The 18,863-nt window shown below is 64.4% G+C and overlaps 1 protein-coding gene across 4 annotated transcripts in view; it reads right to left on the bottom strand.

Moving 5' to 3' along the window:
* NLGN3 (neuroligin 3) overlaps positions 1 to 18,863 on the bottom strand; it is a 42,995-nt gene that overhangs the window by 4,203 nt on the left and 19,929 nt on the right. For 2 of the 4 annotated variants that reach the window (XM_064518401.1, XM_026111089.2), the window contains exons 2-6: positions 16,480 to 17,232; positions 15,304 to 15,363; positions 7,068 to 7,127; positions 5,057 to 5,206; positions 3,186 to 3,371 (exon numbers count right to left, since the gene is read on the bottom strand). In XM_064518401.1, the coding sequence (XP_064374471.1) occupies positions 3,186 to 3,371; positions 5,057 to 5,206; positions 7,068 to 7,127; positions 15,304 to 15,363; positions 16,480 to 16,957 (934 nt within the window). In that variant the 5' untranslated portion in view covers positions 16,958 to 17,232. The remainder of the gene's footprint in view (positions 1 to 3,185; positions 3,372 to 5,056; positions 5,207 to 7,067; positions 7,128 to 15,303; positions 15,364 to 16,479; positions 17,233 to 18,863) is intronic. The other 2 variants (XM_026111090.2, XM_026111091.2) reach the window with 2 other exon arrangements.

Here is an 18,863-nt window from a genome sequence, read left to right as displayed (position 1 = left end):
CCCAGAGCCGGGCGCATCCCTGCCCGAGCCCCTCTCCGGCCCCTTCCCGCAGCCACGTGCTGACGCAGGACCGCGGCCGGGCGCATCCCGCATCCCGGCGAGCCGCGGTGCCATGGTTACGCCGGCGGGTGACCGCGCTGCAGGCTGCAGCCGGCTGCCGACCCCCCCTTCGCCTGCAGCCCAGGCTGCAAAGCATCTCTGGGGCGGCGGGCGCGAGCCCTGCTCCAACCGAGCACCTCCGGGGTGGCGATGCCCTTGGCGAGGACCCCCCCGCCTGCGAGCCGCGGGGCTCCCCGGCAGCCAGACGCTGCCTGTGCCGCGCCAGCCCCCGGCGTCTGCCTCGCGCGGCGCCTGCCAGAGCCGGCGCAAATTAGCGGTTTCATTAATAGCTCTCGATCGCTGCGAGTTTTATTTCGATCCAATAAAAACGCGCCCGCCCGGTCGGCATCGCTCCCCCGGCGCGCTCCCCAGCCGGCTGCCGCCCGCTCCCTGGGGAGACGGGGGCTCCGGAGCAGGGGGCCGCCTCCGGCTGTTTTACGTCTGCCTGTTCTGGGGCTGACGCTGTAGCAGCGGAGGGCTTCACCCATCTCGCTGTAGTGAGAGCTGCTGCCGCGCTGCTGCAGGTGAACTGCAGCTCTCCACCGCCGCGTGCAGCCGTGCTGCTGCAGCCAGCGGGGCCCGTCAGGCCCGTGCAGCCCCTGGGGAGCCCGGGGGGGTGGAGGGGAGCCGGACGGGACCATCTTCCAAAAAGTCGTCACCGTCTGGCCTGGAAAACCAGTCTGCAGCGCCGGGTCTGCCCTGCCAGAGCCACTCTGTCCCAGAAAGGAGACCCCCCCCCAAAGCCAGACCACCTTCCCAGGACCCCCGCCTGCCTCCCGGACGCTGCTGTGACGGAGAGAAGGACCCTAAGGGGCACTGGGGGTGCATTACCCATGCCTCCCCCCCCCCAGCCTCTCAAATTCGGCACGGGCACAGAAAACCCTTCACATCTCCCGTGCAAACGCAGGTGGGCATGCCGAGCACCAGACACGAGGTCTGCACCTGGTGAAGCTCTGCCCTTGCCTTGCCATCACGCAACACAGTTCACCAGCTAACCACACGCAAAGCATCTTCTGGCTTCAGCAGTAACACACTCGCACAACTCAAGCTTTCTACAGTCTTGAGCTTATGATAGTCTAACGCCTGCTGATGCTCGTACAAGGCACCCGAAGAGGACGGGGCAATGTCCCCAAGAGCCTCCAGCGAGGAAGACGCAGAGGAGGAAGCAGGAGCGCGAAGGGCTCGGCAGGGCAGAGGTGCTGAACACGATGTCTGGGCTGAGCACAAGCGTCCTGATAACTTCAGCTTTACCGTCTGCGTTTCCCGACCTTGCGCCTCTGTGTCTGGGCTTTATCAGCACCGCCGTCACCCTGCTTTACTCACACACCCGCTTGCGGCAGGGCACCGATGATGGTGAGGGCAGAGGAAGCAGGTTTACGGGCAGCCCGGCAGGTCCTGTGCCCCGCAGACCCAGGACTGCTCACAGGGCAGCGGCTCCGGGAAGCTGCTCCTGGCTTCGGAGACACCCTCACCAGAGCCTGCTGCTCGTATCCCAGCAGAGGAGGCACAGGAGCTCCTCTGCTTACTCCGATTAACGGGTCGTAACCAAGATGACACTGTGCCATGAGCAGCGCAGCCAGGACCCCGCAAAGGCCAGCGTGCTGCAGGCACCCCTGGGTGCAGGCACCCTTTCAGCCTCGCACCGCAGCTGCCTCTCTGCCCAGTTGGCCAAGCTAGCGCGTTTTGGCCTTTCCAGCCTCCCGGCCCGGCCAAGGAGAGGCTGGCAGCCAGCTGTGCCAGCTGTGCACCCCAGCGACCTGCAAGGCTGAGCGCACAGGCACAAACAGCGCGTTAGGCGCACTCTGTCCCCGGGGAGAGGCTGTCACCTGGGAATGGAGACCAGCACAGCCAGTGTCACCGCACGGAGCAGTGCAACGCTTCCTGCCCCAGCAGAAGCAGCGTGGTGATGCCGCCGGGCTGCTCCGAACGGGCCGCGCGTGGCCCCAGCCACGTGGCATCTGTTTTAGGAGACTGACTGCAGGGGAGATGTGGCAAGTCATTCAAGCTGGACAAATCTGGGAGAAGGCAAGTTAAGACAGCTGCTTTGGGGTTGCTTTGGAATTTACGGTGAGCTGTGAGTTTTCTAGGATCATGATGCCTGGTTTGGGATTAGCAGAGCGGTTTGCTCTCCACTCTCGGCACGTGCTCAGACGCTCTGCCATGTGCTAGAGCAGCTACCAGCAGCGTCGTGGCGGACGCAGCGTGCAGAGGCCACATCCTCCGAACCCAATGCTGCAAATCAGCCCGCGCTGCTGGTGCTGACGCAGGTACCTCCGTAGCAGCCCGGGCTGAGATCGCTGCTGCTTTAAATACCAGGGCAATCAGCGCATCTGACCCGCTCTCAGGATTGGAGAGGCCGCCCAGCTTCGGCAGGCAGCCGGCCTGCGTCAGCCTCCTCCCATGCACCCTCCGCCATGTGATCGGCCGCGCTGCCTTGCTGAAGGTTTCCTTTATCCGTCCAGCAGGGCTGGAGCACGTCCCAGCCCTCGCCGGCGTCGCTTCGCTTGCGCTCGCCCGTGTCGCTGAGGCACAGGCTCACCTTTGTGCCCACGGTGCCCGCGAGCCCTTTGCCCTTCCTCCAGCAGGGGAGGAAGAGCGCGGGAAGAGGCGATTGCAGGCAAACTCATCGCACCCCCGGTGACCAAGTCTGCAGTGTCCCTCGGCATCCCGGTCCCCGTGCACCGCGCTCGGCGCGCAGTGCAGGCTTCGCCCCTGCTGTTTCCCTTAGGAAGTTTCTCCAGAACTGTGATGGTTAACAATCTTTTTTTTTTTCCCCAATTTTCAATGTAAATTTATTCACAGGTGGTTTATATGCATTTGCTCTTATGCCAACACAATCTTTCAGCATAAATAATTCCTTTCTCTATCTAGAGTAAACACTCTGCTATATTTACAGCTCTCAATCCATCACATCTCCCTCCCTGCGCTTCGCTAGCCGGAACAACGCCAGCTCTCCCAGCGCTCCCGCCCCTGCTCCCGCCCGCGTCCCCTTCCCGCGCACCAGCGGCCAGGCTTGCGAAAAGCCCGTCCCCGGCAAAGCGCCGTCTCCTGCCCTCGCTCGCGGCCCTCGCCGGGCCGGCACCTACCTTCCGAGTGGTGGGAGAGGGTGAGCAGGCTGACGCAGGAGGCGCCGATGCCGGAGCCGAAGACGGTGATGCGCAGGGGGTCCCCGCCGAAGAAGGCGATGTTCTCGCTGACCCAGCGCAGCGCCTGTATCTGGTCCAGCAGCCCGTAGTTGCCCTTGGCGGCCTGGTCGCCGGTGCTCAGGAACCCTGCGGCACCAGCGTGGGCCGGTTAGGGAGCAATGCGGGAGGCAGCGGGTTGCTCCATCTCCCGCCCTCCTCCCCAAGCCTGGTGAGCTGCTAGGGGACAGTGTCCTACCACACCACGAGACCCCTCTGCAAGAGTCCTGCAAGCTCTGCGGCTCAGCGGGACACCCGGTTCCTAGCTCCAGGGGCCCTCTCCACCGCTCACCTTGGTGCAAAAGGCTGTGACCCCAGCTGCAAGCCCCGGGGGCCTCTCCAACGGAGAGCAAGCAGGGCTGGCGCGATGGGCTGTCTGCACAAAGCGCTGTCCTGCCGGGACCACCACCCGCGCTAACAACGGGTCAGGACGCCCCATGCACGCCCCGAGGAAAGCCGAGCACGTGCCAGGGAGGGCAGGCAGCGCGCGCAGGTGATGCTTTACGTGGCCCAGCGTGGCCCGGAGGAGACTTTGTACATGGACGGTGGTGGGCTCGGCAGAGAGGAACCCACGGCAGCTTGCGAGCAAAAGCTCCGAGTGCGGAAGATTTTACTGAGCAAGACGTTGAGCGGCAAAGGTAACACCCAAGATAAGCTATCAGTGTTTCATTTGCATTGACTCAAAGCAGGAAGCCCGAGCCGTGTTACAGAGGCGAAACCCCACGCGGTGACACCGGCACACAGGGAGTGGTGTGACCTGCCGCTCCGGCCCAGAGGTGCTGCAGGGAGGTGCAATGCAGCACCCAAGGGGTGATGATGATAGCACCCTTCCAGGCGTATTTTCTATTGTAATGTATGTCCCTCAACTTGCACCTATCAATCCTAAAGGCCTAACCTTAAGGCTTCTTAAAGAAATTTTTGTTCGTTTTTACTGTAAAGCCTATTTCATACCGGCAGCCCATGTCAATCCTGACAAAGCTGCAGACCTCAGGCCATCTTCTCCAACATGGTACAAGGTATGCAGGGTTGCAGAGGGACGGGCTGCCCCAAATACAGGGCGGGAAGCCCAGCTGTCTATGGAGAGCCCTGTGCCAGTCTGGATCTCCAGAAAGAGCCTACGCTGCCAGCGTCTTGGTTTGGGAGGAGCTCTTCCCCAGGCAAACCTAAATGCACCCCTTTCCCCAGCTGCTAAGGGAGGCAGCAGCCAAGTGCCCCCACGGGTGCAGGCAAACACTGCGCAGCCACAGCCCCCGGGGAGTTTCGGCAGCAGCGGGCAGGGATGCGTGATGCGGAGGGCTGAGCGCATCTCCGCTGCTGCGCCGGGAGCCAGCTGGGCATCTCATGTGGTTCCCAGGCACGAGCAAAACTGCCCTTATCCCCCTCCGGTGCCTTCCCGAAAAGATGCATCGGGACACATGCACATCCCGTAAAGGGCAAAGGCTGCTCCCAGAGCCTGTCCCCACGGCAGGCCAGGGCTGGCGACATGCACACATGCTGTCCGGCCGCCTTTGACGGCATCCATGGAGCGGTGGGGACTGAGCCCTCCCGGGAGGAGCTGCTGGGTAAACACATTTATTATTTATTTAACCACAGACCAATATTTGCTCGCAGCCGAGCCGGGTTGTGCAAATGTGCCAGCGCAGCCCGTGCCAGGAGGCAGAGCGCCCGGCGAGGGCCCGTCGCCGGCACTGCCACGTGGCACCCGCCGCTCCGCCGCCGGCGAAGGGGCAGCGCGGTCCCCCCCCGGCCCCGGGACTCCCCCCGCCAGCCCGTACCGAGCACTCCCACGCGGTAGTTGAGGGTGATGACGATGACGTTCCCGTAGCTGGCCAGCACGCTGCCGTCTATCATGTTGCCGGTGCCCTCCATGTAGGAGCCGCCGTGGATGTAGACCATGACGGGCTTGGCGCCGCTGTCCCGGATGTCTGCAAGGAGAGGCGGTTAAACGCGGGCCCCCGCCGACGGGGCAGGCCGAGGGCGATGCCAGCTGCCAGGACCGGGGAGGGGGCGGCCAAACCCGGAGCCCTCCCGGCGGCCCCGTCCCGGCGGCTGCGCCCCTGCGAGCGGCCCGGCACGTGGCCCGTGTCCGGCCGGACCCGCGCGCTCCGCTCCGGGAGTCCTGGAAGCTGGCATTGCGGAGGGGCAGGGCGGGGAGGGTGTGCAGGACCTGGCGGCAGGGGGACACTGACGGATGCTCGGACCCCCCCCCCCCCTTTTTGCGCTTCCTTGGGAAGGCAGAGAGCTGCGGCTGCCTGGCTGCAGCCCCCCGTGCCCAGACACAGACATGGCGATGAGAGGCAGACAGTGCGTGCGCGTGGGACGGGGGGGGCCGCGTGGGGACGGGGCAGGAGGGATGGAGTGAGGATGGGGGAGCGGGACCCCGTCCCGTGCTCGTGTCCCCCCTCCCCGGGTCCCCGCGGCGGCTGTGCAGGCGAGGGAGGTGCCGATGCACCCGCCGGGCATCCGCGGCTCCTCCGCAGCCCGGGCACCGGGGCTTCCCTGCGCGAGACCGAGGCGAGGGAGAGCTCTGCACCGGGACTTCTACTGCCCGACGGTCACGATGCGGCCAGGCAGGTGCACAGAGCTGGAGAGCAAAAAGTGCTCCCGGGTGCTACAGCAAAGACGCAGCCCCAGCTCGTGGAGCAGATCCCGGCGGGAAAGCACTTCCCAGGGCCCAGACCCGAAATCCCAGCGAACACGAGCACCAGTGCCCGGCCCTGCGGCCTCTCCTCCCTGCCACGCGCCAGCACCGAAATGCAACGTCCCCAAACCGGCACAGCAACAACGTGCACAGAAACAACCCGGGGAATAAACCGCTCCTAATATTTGCAGCACATCTTATGGTGCAGGGATTTACCCTACTCGAATCACCTCGGCTGAATCCCAGTTTCTGCCCTGCTACGAGCGATCCTGGGGCACAGGTTATAGGGGAAAACACGGGGTTTTGACGCTGCCCACGAGAAAGCTTGCATCCCTTCCCGGCTCCGACACGCTGCCCGCCAGGACGTGCCCGAGCCGTCCCGGGACTCCCACAAACCGGGAGGGTTTACTGTGCCCGACGGCTGCAGCCCGGCAGAGCATCCCTGCTGCCTCCTCCCGTCCCTGCAGCGGGACCGACCGCGGCCGGACCCTGCGGATGAGCAACCCGCCTTCTCCGCGGAGCAGCCTCCAGGCCTCGCTTGCAGCAGGAAAAGGATAAATACCACGAGCCGCATCGGAACGAAGCCTTGACACGCGGCCGGGGTGCAGCGGGGCTGCCACCCACGCGGACGCGGCTGGCTCCGGGTGCCCGGCGGCACTCGCCCTGGCTCGCCAGCCCTGTGCTGGGAGCTGCACGTGCGAGCATCCCGTGCCGCGGCACGGCGTCCCCAGCCCTTCGGCCGGTGCCACCCCTCGCTGCGCTGCCGCTCGTCCCCCCGGCACAGTGTCGGCGAGGGAGGGTGGTGGCACCTCGACGAGTCCGGAGGGATGAGGCTGGAGGTGGAAGGTGACCGGGCTCGGGGTGAAATGGGCCCAGGTGTCCTCGGGCTCTGCTGCGCCCAAGCTGCCATGCTTCCTCCGAGCCCTTGCTCGAGCCGAGCGGGGCGGTCAGCAAACCTCGCCTAAGCGACCCCCCGCATCCGCCCCCCCAAAAAAAGGAGGGGATGGGCCTGCGCGGCCCTGCACAGCCGGCCCCCCTGCCCCGCGGGCACGCACGCACGCGGGCTCCCTGGCAATGGCAGCGGATGGCGGGCAAAGGGAGTTGCTTTGCGTGTCATGCAGTGGCAGCCTCGAGCACACAAATACCTTCGTCTTCATCCCCGTCATTATCCGCTAAGTCCTCGCCCTGTTTCTTAGCGCTGGCTCCTAGGGACCAAACACGAGGAGACAGAACAAAAAAAGAAAGAAAAAAAAAGAAAGAAAGAAAGAAAAGAAACAAAACAAAAAAAAACAAAAGAGAATTCAAAAATAGCATGATAGCAGAGACGGTGGGGCCAGGCCGGCGCCCCACAGCACTGCTGGCTACTCACACTGCACCTCTCCCAGCGCCAGCGCCGCCGCCGCCGGGCAGCTCGGGGCCCGGGAGCTGCTGCACCCGGAGCTGCTGCGCCCGGAGCTGCGCCCGGAGCTGCACCCGGAGCTGCTGCGCCCGGAGCTGCTGCGCCTGGAGCTGCACCCAGAGCTGCACCCGGAGCTGCTGCGCCCGGAGCTGCACCCGGAGCTGCTGCGCCCGGAGCTGCTGCGCCTGGAGCTGCTGCGCCCAGAGCTGCACCTGGAGGCTGCTGCACCCGGAGGTCGCCGCACCCGGATCCCTTCCCGGCTCCTCCCGGGGCAGCGGGAGCCGCGGGGCGGCCGGCAGCAGGAGGGCAGGCTGGAAGCCGCGCGGGCAGGGAGAACGGCTGCGTTTCCCGAAGCCCGCGCCGGCCACCCGGTCCCCCGGCCTCGCTCTGCCTTTGGCGGCCTCTTTGCGCGCCCCGGCCTCCGAGCCCGCCGTGGGGCAGAGCCCCCCCGCTGCTCTCCTTGCACCCCGATGACAGCACCCGCACAACGGGCTGCCTCCCTGCCTCCCGCCGCGCCGCTGCCGTCGGGGACAACGTCCTCCCTGGCCGCGGAGCCTCCCCGCCGCCCCCACGAGCTCCAGCTGGGGCGGGCGGCGGAGACCTCCACTGATGGGGTCTTCCCTGTCCCGCTTGGCTGCTGCCTGCTCGCCTCCCTCCTGCACCCACTCGCTTCTTAAAAGAGCAATTATACGGCTCGCCTAGGACTTGGAAAGACGACCACCGGCTTTCCCTGAGCAAGCCCGTTCCCGTAACGCCCTGAGCGCCTTTCGGCAACGGGCCGCGCGCCCTCGGTGCGCAAAGACAGCGCTGCGCCCTGCAAAACCAGCTGGGAAGCCAGACTCGGAGAGCTGTTCCCACTGCCGTGCCGGAGGGATGCGCGGAGCAGCATCCCGCGAGCAACAGGGGCAGCACCTGCCCCACCACCACTCAGACGGGAGCTGGAGAGGGGAAATGGTCCAAAATGACCACGGGCAGCTGCATCAGGGCAAGCGCGAAGCCGCGGCGGGCAGGACGGAGCAGCTGTGCCGCAGACGCCGGGGACGCCGGGCTGGCAGCAGCGCGGCAGAGCAGACCGCGCCGCGGCACAGCAGGTCGCCAGCTGGCTCGGGCCAGCGACCCGTCCTGCTGAGAAGCACCAAGGCAGGACACAACGCGGGAGCACGGCGAGGCACACACACTCCTCCCAGCTCGAGTACGGGCTCGGCCCCGCGGGTGAGTTACAGGCTTGCACGATGCATGAAGCAAGGTGGCCTTTGGAGAAAGTCCAGAGGCCCAACAACCGCAGGTCTAGAAAATCCAGCAGGCAAGAAAAGTTGGAAGGAAACAGGGTCATTCAAACCCTGAAAGCAGAAGACTGACAGGATCCACAATAACAGTCTTGCGAGGCACAAAAGGGCACTCCGAAGCGGTGAAGTAGAAGACAAGCTCCTTCTCCGCGGTGCAGAAGACAAGCAGCTACAGAGCTACGCGAGATGGATTTGAGCTGGACAAAATGAAAACCTTTCTGGCAGAAAGGGCAGGAAAGCCCTGGAAGAGAGGGCCTGGGGAGGTGTTTAACAACAGGGCTAGGCAAACCGGTCAGGAAAGAGGTTAGGTAGCGCTGCTCCTGCCCTGGGGCAGGGATGAGCTGGGTGTCTCAAGGGCCATCCTGATGCTCTGTGACCCTCCGAGGTCACGTCCGCAGACGGGTGCCACGGCGGAGGCTGTAAGCTTGACCTCCTGCGTCTTCGTGAGGAACACCTGCAAGCCCTGCCAGCACTTAAATGACTAAGTACCCCTGCAATATTTGCTAACGGCGCTATGCTCCGGCTTCCTTGGTGCTGCTCGGGCAGCGGGATTTTCTCTAATGAACGCTGCAGGCAGCAGCCCTTATCCACGCCGTGCCTCAGAGCTGGAGACGACCGCAGGCAGCCGGATCTGCCTTTCCACATCAGAGAGCCCTTGTGCTGCCAGACCCCGGGGACCAGCCAGGCTGCAGCCCTCGAGACGGGCTCCTTCCGGGGGACGGACACATCCATGCACAGACTAGAAGCTTGCAACAGCTAACGAACTGGCGTTGAGGAGCCATAAAGAGATGGAGGTGGACCACTTCCCTCTGACCTGAGCAGCAGGTCAGCGGTCCAAGTGATGCTGAGCAGGGAGGAAAGTGGCCGGAGAGGCTGGAGACAGCCACCCTGGGAGCTCAGAGGGTGCTGCAGAGACCGGAGATGGCAGCCTGCAGTTCTGACGCAGGATCAAGTCTGGGACAACCCGAGCTCCGCACACCGCAGCAGGGAGGAGGATTTCAGAGATGGTGGAAATGAGCAACAGGAAGCTAAGCAGGGGGGCACTAATCCAGGCCATGGGGATGGGAGAACTGAGACAGCAAGTCTGGGTGGCAAATGCAAAGCATCAGCTTCCCTCACTCTAAGGAAGGTCCAGGGTGGCACTCTGCCCCACGGCCCCCCTGAAGTGGGAGAGGCTCCTCCGGTCGCAGCAGCACTGGTCAAACACTGCTCGTACTGAAAGACGAGAAGAGCTACTAGACAGCAAAGGGACCTGGGCCGCTGACCTAGGCTGGACCCCAAGCAGGAGCTGATGCGGAGGTGACCAAGGGCAAGGGGACTTGGGCAGGGTCTTCGGGTACAGCTTCAAGCAACCACCTGCAGGTGAACAGGAAGAACTGGGGCAAGATTCATGAAATAACCCGTAAGAGGTGTCTGACCATGGAAAGGGCTTCTCAGAGTTAGGGTTGCCAGAAGCCAGGATAGCACATGGGCTGCTCACAACAGCCCTTTCCAGGTCCTGTGTATTTGCCTCCGGAGGCATTCAAAGTCACAACTCCTGGGAAAGACACGGGAGAGTCCTGGCTTACGGGGTCCAGGTCCTGCTAGCAGAGGCCGCTTCACGTGCTGATGAAGCTCCACTTGGAAGCCAGTCAGGGCTTTTTGCCTCTCAGTGCTTGGTGAGAGGCTGCCCCAGAAACCTCCCAACTCCTAGGCCATGCTTATCTGTGGATAGCTCATGTTCATTCACCCCTGGGACAGTGTCATCCCTCACCTTCGACAGGTCTCCCAGCAAGAGAGCAGCACTGAAGGGTGCTTACCTGCCGGCAGGCACAGCGAGCAGCCAGGGCTGCCTGGCTGAACAAGCCAAGCTCTTGCAGTTTCATTAGCAGGTTTCTCAGCTCCTCTGGTTGCCCTCATCGTTCCCCGCCTTTGTTCAGCCTGAATCCGCTCTCATGCCTTGGTTGCCTTGCACTACACTTCAGAGGAGGCTTCACCCCTGCTTTGTGCAGCAGCGCGAGTGCTTCTCGAGCGTTGCAGGAAATAAATACCTCCCAGAAAACTCCCTGCAGCTGCCGCTGCCTCTTCTGCAGCCACTCAGCACTGGCAGCTAACACTGCCGTAATTAAAACAGCTCCGCTGCTCACCTCCCCAGCACCTGCCCACTGCTGGCCCCCAGCTCATGCGACAAATTATAGATTAGACCCTCTACCATTCCTTGCACTTTGCTGCGCATCTCCCTGTGCCTATTAGTCCAGTCTCCAAGGCCATCCGTTTCAGGAGACCTTCCTCCACGCCGGTGAAGGCTGGTACGCAGAGCCCAACAGCACCCACCCTCATGGCCAGCATGGGGAGGACAACTAGTCAGGTCTAAGGTTGTTGATTCACACGCAGAAAGAATAAAGGACTTACAGCTTTGATTCTCCTCACCTGTCAAGAACTTACTGCACTAACTTGGTGTGAACGCCTAATGAGTGTTTAATTTAAAGCTGACTGTGAAGTGACATCGTTTAGGCAACAGGAAGGATGCATATGCTCTTATCTCAAATCTCTGAGAACTAAGTTTAAGCTCAAGCTCAGTAAAAAAACAAAATCACTTTCCTTAAAACAGAAGCGTCCACACCGGATTTACGCTATCATAAGTAAACCATTCCAACAGTGGTGACGCCAGTGTAAACAGAGATAAAGAAGGGCGAGGATACTATTTCCTAGGAACCCTTTGGGCTTATTGCACCGCGCGGATAAAAGAGCGGACTCTGAGCTGAGATTTTTCGAGATCCAAATCTCCTCTGTGGGGCAGAGCCAGAGCGTGTCCCTGCCGCGAGGTCCTGCCTGACCCGTGCTGCAGGCTCGTGGCTGACTTGGGCTGGGACAACCTGCCCAGTACCACCGTGGCACAGCCCAGGCCGCGGCAGGAGGACTTTCCTCTGACCATCGCAAGCGGCAGACTAAGGCATTGCAAACCCAGTCAGCCAGGGCTCCAGAGAAACTGGGCTGCAGCCCAGGGCAGGGCTGCCCCTGGGGGGGCCCAGCAGAGCGGTTCCAGATCTGCTGTGATCTCCGGGGCTATTGCCCAGCCAGAGAAACCACAGCAAGCCATAGGTGTGGGGGGACAAGCAGGAGGGCAGGGAGATGCTGCAGCTCCCTTGCTTTTTCCTATCTAAGAAAGGAACAGACATGGTGGTCCATCAGGAGCTCTTGAAAGACCACCTCCAGCAGCCTCTCCTCAATGTAGCATGGACACAACAGTCCCAGACGGGCTGTAGACTTTTCTTGAAGGCTCCCAGGTAGGCAGCCCTAGGACTGCAGCTGCAAGGTCTCAGAGGGGAGGACCCACAACGGCACCGTCACTGTATTAATGGCCAGAACTGCACCCGTGCTGTGGCCACACTGGCTTAGCTGCTTCAGCTCCTGCCTCTGGAGGTGACCAGAAGCAGCACCAGCCCCGACGACAGCTGTGGATCCTGCCACTGAACGACTCTGCAGCTCCCACGGCTAGTCCGGCCTCCGGCTTTAGCTGCAGGGCTGCTCTGCACCTGGGTGCTGCCTTGTCCCATCTCTGTCCCTGGCTGATGCACAGGAGTTGTCTCCCTCCCCGAGTGGACTCCTCAAAAGCGTCAGGTCCCCTCATGCTCTGCTGACCCTGCCAGCATGGACACCCGCCCTCGCCTTTGCAAATCGTTCCCCAGAGCAGGAGCACAGAGCAGGGGTTCCCACCCCGATGGAGCTCTGCAGGGAAGCAGGCACTAAGGAAGTATGAGGAGGAGACACAAAGAACTGGAGCCACTGTAAGCCAAAGGCTGCGAGGTGCTCTGCCTGGAGACCTCAGCTCAGGGCTTATTGCGAGCACTTGGCTAGCAGTGAGAGATCCCGGGAGACGGAGGCTGCAGGAAGGGTGGTAAGAAGCCCTCCAGCAAGGAAGAACTACAGAAGTCTTGCGGTCACTGGGACGCAACTGGCACTCAGAGAAGTTACCTTCTTGGGGTTCATTTGCACAGAAGCTGCAGCACTTCTCCCGCAGAGCAGACAGCGCAGCACCTCCTGAGCACAGAAGCTGTTCAGCGCTCCAGCCGTCCTCGCACAGGAGAGCCAGCAGCAAGGCTGCTGCGCGTGTCTCGGCAGCACCATGCGCTCTGCATAGCCGTGACCATGCTGCGGGATGCCAGGCTACGCCAGAAAGCGGCACCAGTAAGAACTGGGCAGCTCGGATACGTGCAGAGTATCCACGTTGTTCCCCTCCAAGAAATAACATCCAACCCCTTGGGCCCCAGAGCAAGGCCTGCCTCAGACCAGGGCAGCAGCAGTGGTGGCCGAGGGAAGGGGGAAGCGTCCTAGGATCCGTCAGAGCAAAGCACGCGCTGGAAGCGCAAAGCAAACGGCAGAGCCGAGTTTTGCACGCACACGCTGGAACGTGTACAAGCACACGCTTTCCTGCTGAGCAGCTTTATTTTCACTAAAACTCGAGCATCAGCTGAGCCTAATCACTCTCGGATCCTCCTGCACAGCGGTTAATTATTCTCAAAGCACGACTGCCCTGACTTACTCCAGGAGATGGGAGCTGTCTGCACCCATGCGGGAAACCAGGAATCCACCTGATAAATTCTCATTGCTTTGGCTGCTATGAAATAAGCTGAGCTTATGGGGGTCTAATCACAAAAGCTACAGTGAGGTGGGAGCTGAGGCATTTCGAACCGTCAAAACCACCGCACAGCTGTCTGACCTATGAGAGCTTCTGTATGTTCATGTATGGAACAGTCCTAGCAATAATAAGCAAGAATACTCCAAAACAAGTCAACAGGTGAACACTGAACAGACACGCTGCAGGCAGGTTATCTCCACCCTAAGAGCTACTAACCCCGGAAAGTCAGAGCTAAGTTGAGGGGCGGGGAAGCTTCAGCATCTCTTTACAAGTCGTTCAATTAATTCAAGCCAACAGGCACCGAGGAGCGGCCTGAGCTGAAGGGCAGTCGGTGGCTGGGTGCTCTCGTCCTCCGCACGTCACGCCTGGGTGCTCAAACCGCTCGCGCTTCGGACCCGGCCACTGCACTGCCCAAGCCAGCGGCGCCCAGCGCGGGGCAGAGGAGGCCAGAGGCAACCACCGATGGGCTGCAAAGCAGCCGTCGCCACCGGCAGAGCGAGCCGGGGGGGCAAAAGCAGGTGACCAAGGCACCTGAGACGTTTCCCGGTGCCTCGCGTCATCCCCCTTCGCCGGCCCTCAGCCCCGGCCCCCAGCTCCGAGCGCGGCGGGGGCCGGCGAGGGCCGGCAGAGGAAGCGCTTTGAAGTGGCTCCATCTCGCTGGCACAGCCCGCTCCGGAGGCGGCGTGCCGAGACTCCCTAATGCGCAGCCCTTTCAGGGGCAGCCTTGGCGCTCGGAGAGATGGCGTGTGAATAGCCAGGGCAGCGACAGGAAAAGCAAAAGCGAAGGAACGAAACAACAGAACGCAGGGAAATCGCCGGGAGGAAAGCGCTCCCCGAACCTCCGAGCCCGGCTGCGACAGGCCCCGCAAACCGCAGGGGCGCACAGAGAAGAAAGCGCGGGAGACGCGGCCCCCGCTGCCGCGGGACCCCCGGGCCGGCGATGCAGCCCCCGCGGGGACACCCCCTTCCTGCACTGAGCCTTTCAGAAGAGCTTGTCGGCCCGGCCGCGCCGGGGCTCGCGGGGCAGCCCAGGTTGCTTAGAGATGCCAGAAGCAGCCAGGCCTGGCCTCTCGCTGCCCGCCGGGACGGGGGGGGGGCAGGCGTGGGAGCGCCGATTCCCGCATCCAGGCCTGCGCCGTTGATGCTGGACGTGGAGCGCGGCGGCATCGCGGGGGAGCCGAGCGGGAGGCAGAGCCGCGGCGCGGCGGGACGAGCCCCCGCGCAGCCCTGGGGACGGAGGCGAGCCAGAGCTGCGCTTGAGCCGGAGCTGCTCCGCCGCCTCCGGGGAGGCTGCGGCTCGGGAAGGATGCGGTTCGAGGGGCGGGGAGCAGCCCCTGGGCACGGCCGCGCCGCTGGCGGAGGCAGACGCGTGCAAGCACGGGGGCAGCAGTCCCGGCACGCGCAGCCGAGGGAAGAGCACAGAACGGGGCGGCATCGGCACAGGCAGGCAAGACTCGCGCCGTGATGGAGGAACTCGGGATGCGGAATGACACGGGAAGAGACCCCGAGGGCACTGGGAGAGGGCAGCCCAGGAGGGGCCGCGTGCGTCCCTGGGGGGGTCGATATGCCCTCGAGGGGGGCGGGAGGGAGGCCCCATCCTGCTGCGGACAGAAGGGGTGAGGCCCAGCCCCACCAGCCCCAAGGGAAGGGGTGCGTTTAGGCGTGACACAGGACCAAAGGCTTTCTCTCCCGACTAGGAGCCGGCAGCCCGCTGGTGACGCTGGGATGGAGGCGGGAGCGCGGGCTCTCGCCCGGAGCAGCTGTTCTGAAAGGCCTGGAGCGACACAAGCGTCCTGCTCTGATCTGCGCCCAGACCTCCAGCGCGGCCCGGCACCCTCGCAGCGCCGGCTCCCGGGGCGGGGAGCGGAGGCGGCCGGAGCATCGGAGGGTTCCTCGGGGCGGAAAGCGGGCAGGCAGCGGGCAGGCTGCCCGGAGCGCCCGCGGCCTCGGTCGCGGCACGGGAGAGGCGCCGGAGAAGCACGCCGCGGGCCTGGAGAGACCGGACAGGCACCCTCTCACTCTCTCACTCTCTCTCTCTTTCCTCTCTGTGCCTCTCTGCCGGTCGGCTTGCTACATACCTCCTTTCCTACATATTTTCTTGTTGGGCTTTCGGGTGCATTCCTTGGAAATCCGTTTTACTGTAAAATGAATAAAAGACTACAAAATAACAGGAGGCTCCACTGGCCGGAGTGGGCATGCAATCACAACCACGCTGCTGCCCTCCCGCCGCCCCCGGGGCCGCGGGACGTGGGCCGGGAGCGCTGCTGTGGGAGGAAAACTCTGGGCCAGCCGCGCCGGGATGGAAGGAAGGTGCGGCGCGTCCTGGGGCCGGGAGCCCCGAGGACGGGGGAGCAGAGCTGGCAGGCCTCGGAAAAGCCACCTGCCCGCAAGTCTGCTCCGCGCGCAGCAGGTCCCGCTCCGGCTCTCTTCCATCGCTGGCTTTCGCAGCCCGCGTGGCCCCGGGGCTCCCGGTGTGGTGAGGCTGCTGCAGCCGCGGCGGGCGCTGCCTCCTCCGCCCCTCTACTTACGGTTCGGCTGGAGTCCCCTGGGAAGGAAAAGGTTAGACAGGAGGCACCCGCACTGCCCAGCCTCACCACAACGGGACGGTGCCCGCGGGTCCCCGGCACCCGGCGCCCATCACCGCCGCCGCCCGTCCGCCCGCCGCGGGCGAGCCGCGAAGCGATGCGCGGGCCGGTGCCCCCAGCCTCCCGGGCGGGCCGGGGCCCCAAAAAGCAGCCGGCCCCGGCGCTGGGCGAGCGGCCGGCCACACCAGCCCCCGGGGGCAGGCGGAGAGTGTTCCTCCCAGCCGCAGCCGCAGCCCGCGCCCACCGCTAGCGCATGGACCTGAGGGTGGGGAGGGGGCAGGAAGGACAAACCCGAACCAACTCAAGACAGAACCTGGCACTCGGCGCCTGGGGAGCACAAACCAGCTCGTCGCTCTGTGGATCTGCGGTCAGAGAGTCTGATTCAGATTTAGCAACACAAGAGAGGAACCGGTGACGATGCCATGGAGGTGGAGGGGGGAGCCGGGAGGTGTGGAGGGGCAGGAGCACGCGAGACAGAGATGGCAGCTGAGGGCAGAGCTGAGTGGCCAGAGAAAGCTTTCCACAAACAGACAGCATGCTGCAGGGTCCACAACCACATGCTTCAAACACGACACCCAGGTGAGACCATCCGCCGCCGGGGAGGAGCGGAGCGGCCTCGCCTGCCCTCCCAGAGTGCACGTTCCTGCGGGCACCCCGGTGGGGACTCACCATCCTCCGTGGGGATGTAGATGTTGAGGTACAGGCAGTCCTCGTTGGGGTCCTGGATGTAGGTGGCCACGATATCCAAATTGGAGGTAAACCAGATGGGCAGCATGATCTCGGGAACGGCGTTGTGGATGTTCTGGGGGCAGACCGGCGAGAAGTGGGTGGCGTTCCTGATGCCCGACCAGGACGGCGGTGGCTCGGGGGGCATGAACCTCTTCTCCCCAACCGGGGGTGCGGCGTAGGGCACCCCCAAGTACTGGTCCACCGGCCCCAGAATCTCGCTGGGCAGCGGCACACGCACCCCCCGTAACTTCCCGTAGTGAGTGTTGACCGTCGGCGAGTAGACCTGGCCCTCCATGCGCACGATCGCCGAGGCAAAGCTCAGGACCCAGAGGGCGAGACGCAGGTCCCAGCCGGCCACCAGCTCAGGCACTTGGAGAACAGGGGGCAAGAGAGGGCTTCTCCAGAGTATCAGCCACATCGTCTGGGAGGAGCAGCACCAACATCCAGGCCTGAAGCTCCTGGGGTGCGGGCTCAGGGCATCCCCATCACAGCAAGCCTCCGATCTGTCCACCGGGAAGAGCCAGATCCGTGCGGTAAGACAGCCAGGAACCAGCAACGCACAGCCCCGCCGCACCGTCAGCCGGGAGACCCAGGAGCGCTGATCCAGGGAGACGCGCAGCTGCTCTTCAGAGCCTGCGAGCTGCCCGCTGCTGTCCACCTTCGAAGGGCACGGTCCTGGTGGGATCGCTGACACTGTGGAGAGATGGAGGTAGTTAACAGCAGACCCACTCTGGAAAGAGTCAAAGGACCTGCGGCACACGAAGAACCAGCGTCCCTGAGCAGGACCCTGGTCGGACTTGGCCAGGCCCCCCATCGCCCTTTGCCTCTGCCTGTTCCGCTGCGCAGGTGGGCAGCTGCAGGAGCAACAGCGACGCCAGGGACTGAAGGAACAGCCCAGAGGACAGCCGGAGCAAGCAGGGCACGAATGTCAGGGCGACGGACCAGGCTCTCCCATGTGGCAGGTCCTACTTTGTACGCGGACAGCTGGGCCGGGCCGAGGGAGCAGGAGATGCTCAGGTGCCAGTGGGGCAGGAGCCCCTGCTCAGCCGCAGGCGGGAACATGCCGGGGAGAGGGGGAAGAGGACCCCTCATCCCGCGAGCACCAGGGGAGCACAGCTCGCGGGCCAGGCTGCTCCTGCAGCAGAAGCCCCGCAGGCTGCAAGGACCCCCGTGCCACGCGCTGGACCCCGGCTGCGCTCGTCGTGGCTGCGTGACCTTGCGAAGGACCTTGCGTTCACCTGCCCAAGGTGGGAGCCCAGGCCGTGGTGCCTGGAGGACGCCCCGAGACGATACGCGAGACGGCAAAGGCGAGCGTTGTCAACACACGCGGAGCACGTGCGGGCGCGCAGACGGCGGCTGTCTGCACAGGCAGCGCAGCGGCGGGCAGAGCCCCCGCGCCGCGGGGACACATCAGCGGTGACTTACAGGGTGCCAAGATGTTGCATCAGCAGGACAGAGCCACTTCCCTGGCACAGTCCGGCCCCATGGCCCACCCATGCCTTTCCTCCCGGCGGAGCGTGAGCTGCCCGCGGCTCCCGCACTGCACACTGTGCTCCTTCCCTCGGCTCCATCCCCAGCATCGCTCCCCGTCCCGGCGCCTGGTCCAGCCTCCCGCTGCCCTGCGTCTGCAGACGCTTCAGCCACCCTCGCCGCCTCACACGCCAGCGAACCAGACCCACGCGCTCGGCCCCAGGCGCCCGTCTCGCCGGCCCACGTGCTCTCCGGACGGCTTGCTCCCTCAACGCACCGCTGGCCAAAGCCCGGAGGAGAAGCGAGGCACGGCGCGGGAGCAGCCGGACGGCTCCCGGCAGCATCCCCACGCTGCAGCCCCAGCAACGCCTCCCGGACCCCCGTGCCAGCCCCAGGGCTCCTGCTCCCGCTCCCCACGGCAGGGTCTCGGTGGGGGGCAGCAGATGCTGCAGGCCCCACGTTCGCCCCCCGCCCGCCGGGCCTGGGGACGGGGAGGGAGCCGCAGAGAGGCCGGGCAGGCGGACGGGGAGCTGCGGACGTGTGTCAGCACGCAGAGCTCCTGCGCCAGGGAGCCCTGGCCGGAGGCTGCGTGGATTTCCAGCCCTCTGCCCTTCCCCTCCCCGCGCCGCCTGCCGCATTCGGGTCTTATGTAAGCGGCGCCCGCCCTCCCCCTCGCCAGTGCGGCTGCCTCCCCGGGGACGGGGGCGAGGGGAGGCGGCGGAGGCCGCGTCTGCCCGCGGACGCGCAGCGCTCGCCCTCGCAGCATCCCGGGCGGCAGGGGCGAGAGCGGCGGCAGCTCCTCGCCTCGGCCGGCAGCTTTACAGCCCCGGCCCCGCTCGGGGGGCAGCTCAGAG

The sequence above is a fragment of the Dromaius novaehollandiae genome, chromosome 11 (assembly GCF_036370855.1).
Source record: "Dromaius novaehollandiae isolate bDroNov1 chromosome 11, bDroNov1.hap1, whole genome shotgun sequence".
Lineage (NCBI taxonomy): Eukaryota > Metazoa > Chordata > Aves > Casuariiformes > Dromaiidae > Dromaius > Dromaius novaehollandiae.
This window is presented reverse-complemented; position numbering and strand designations above follow the sequence as displayed.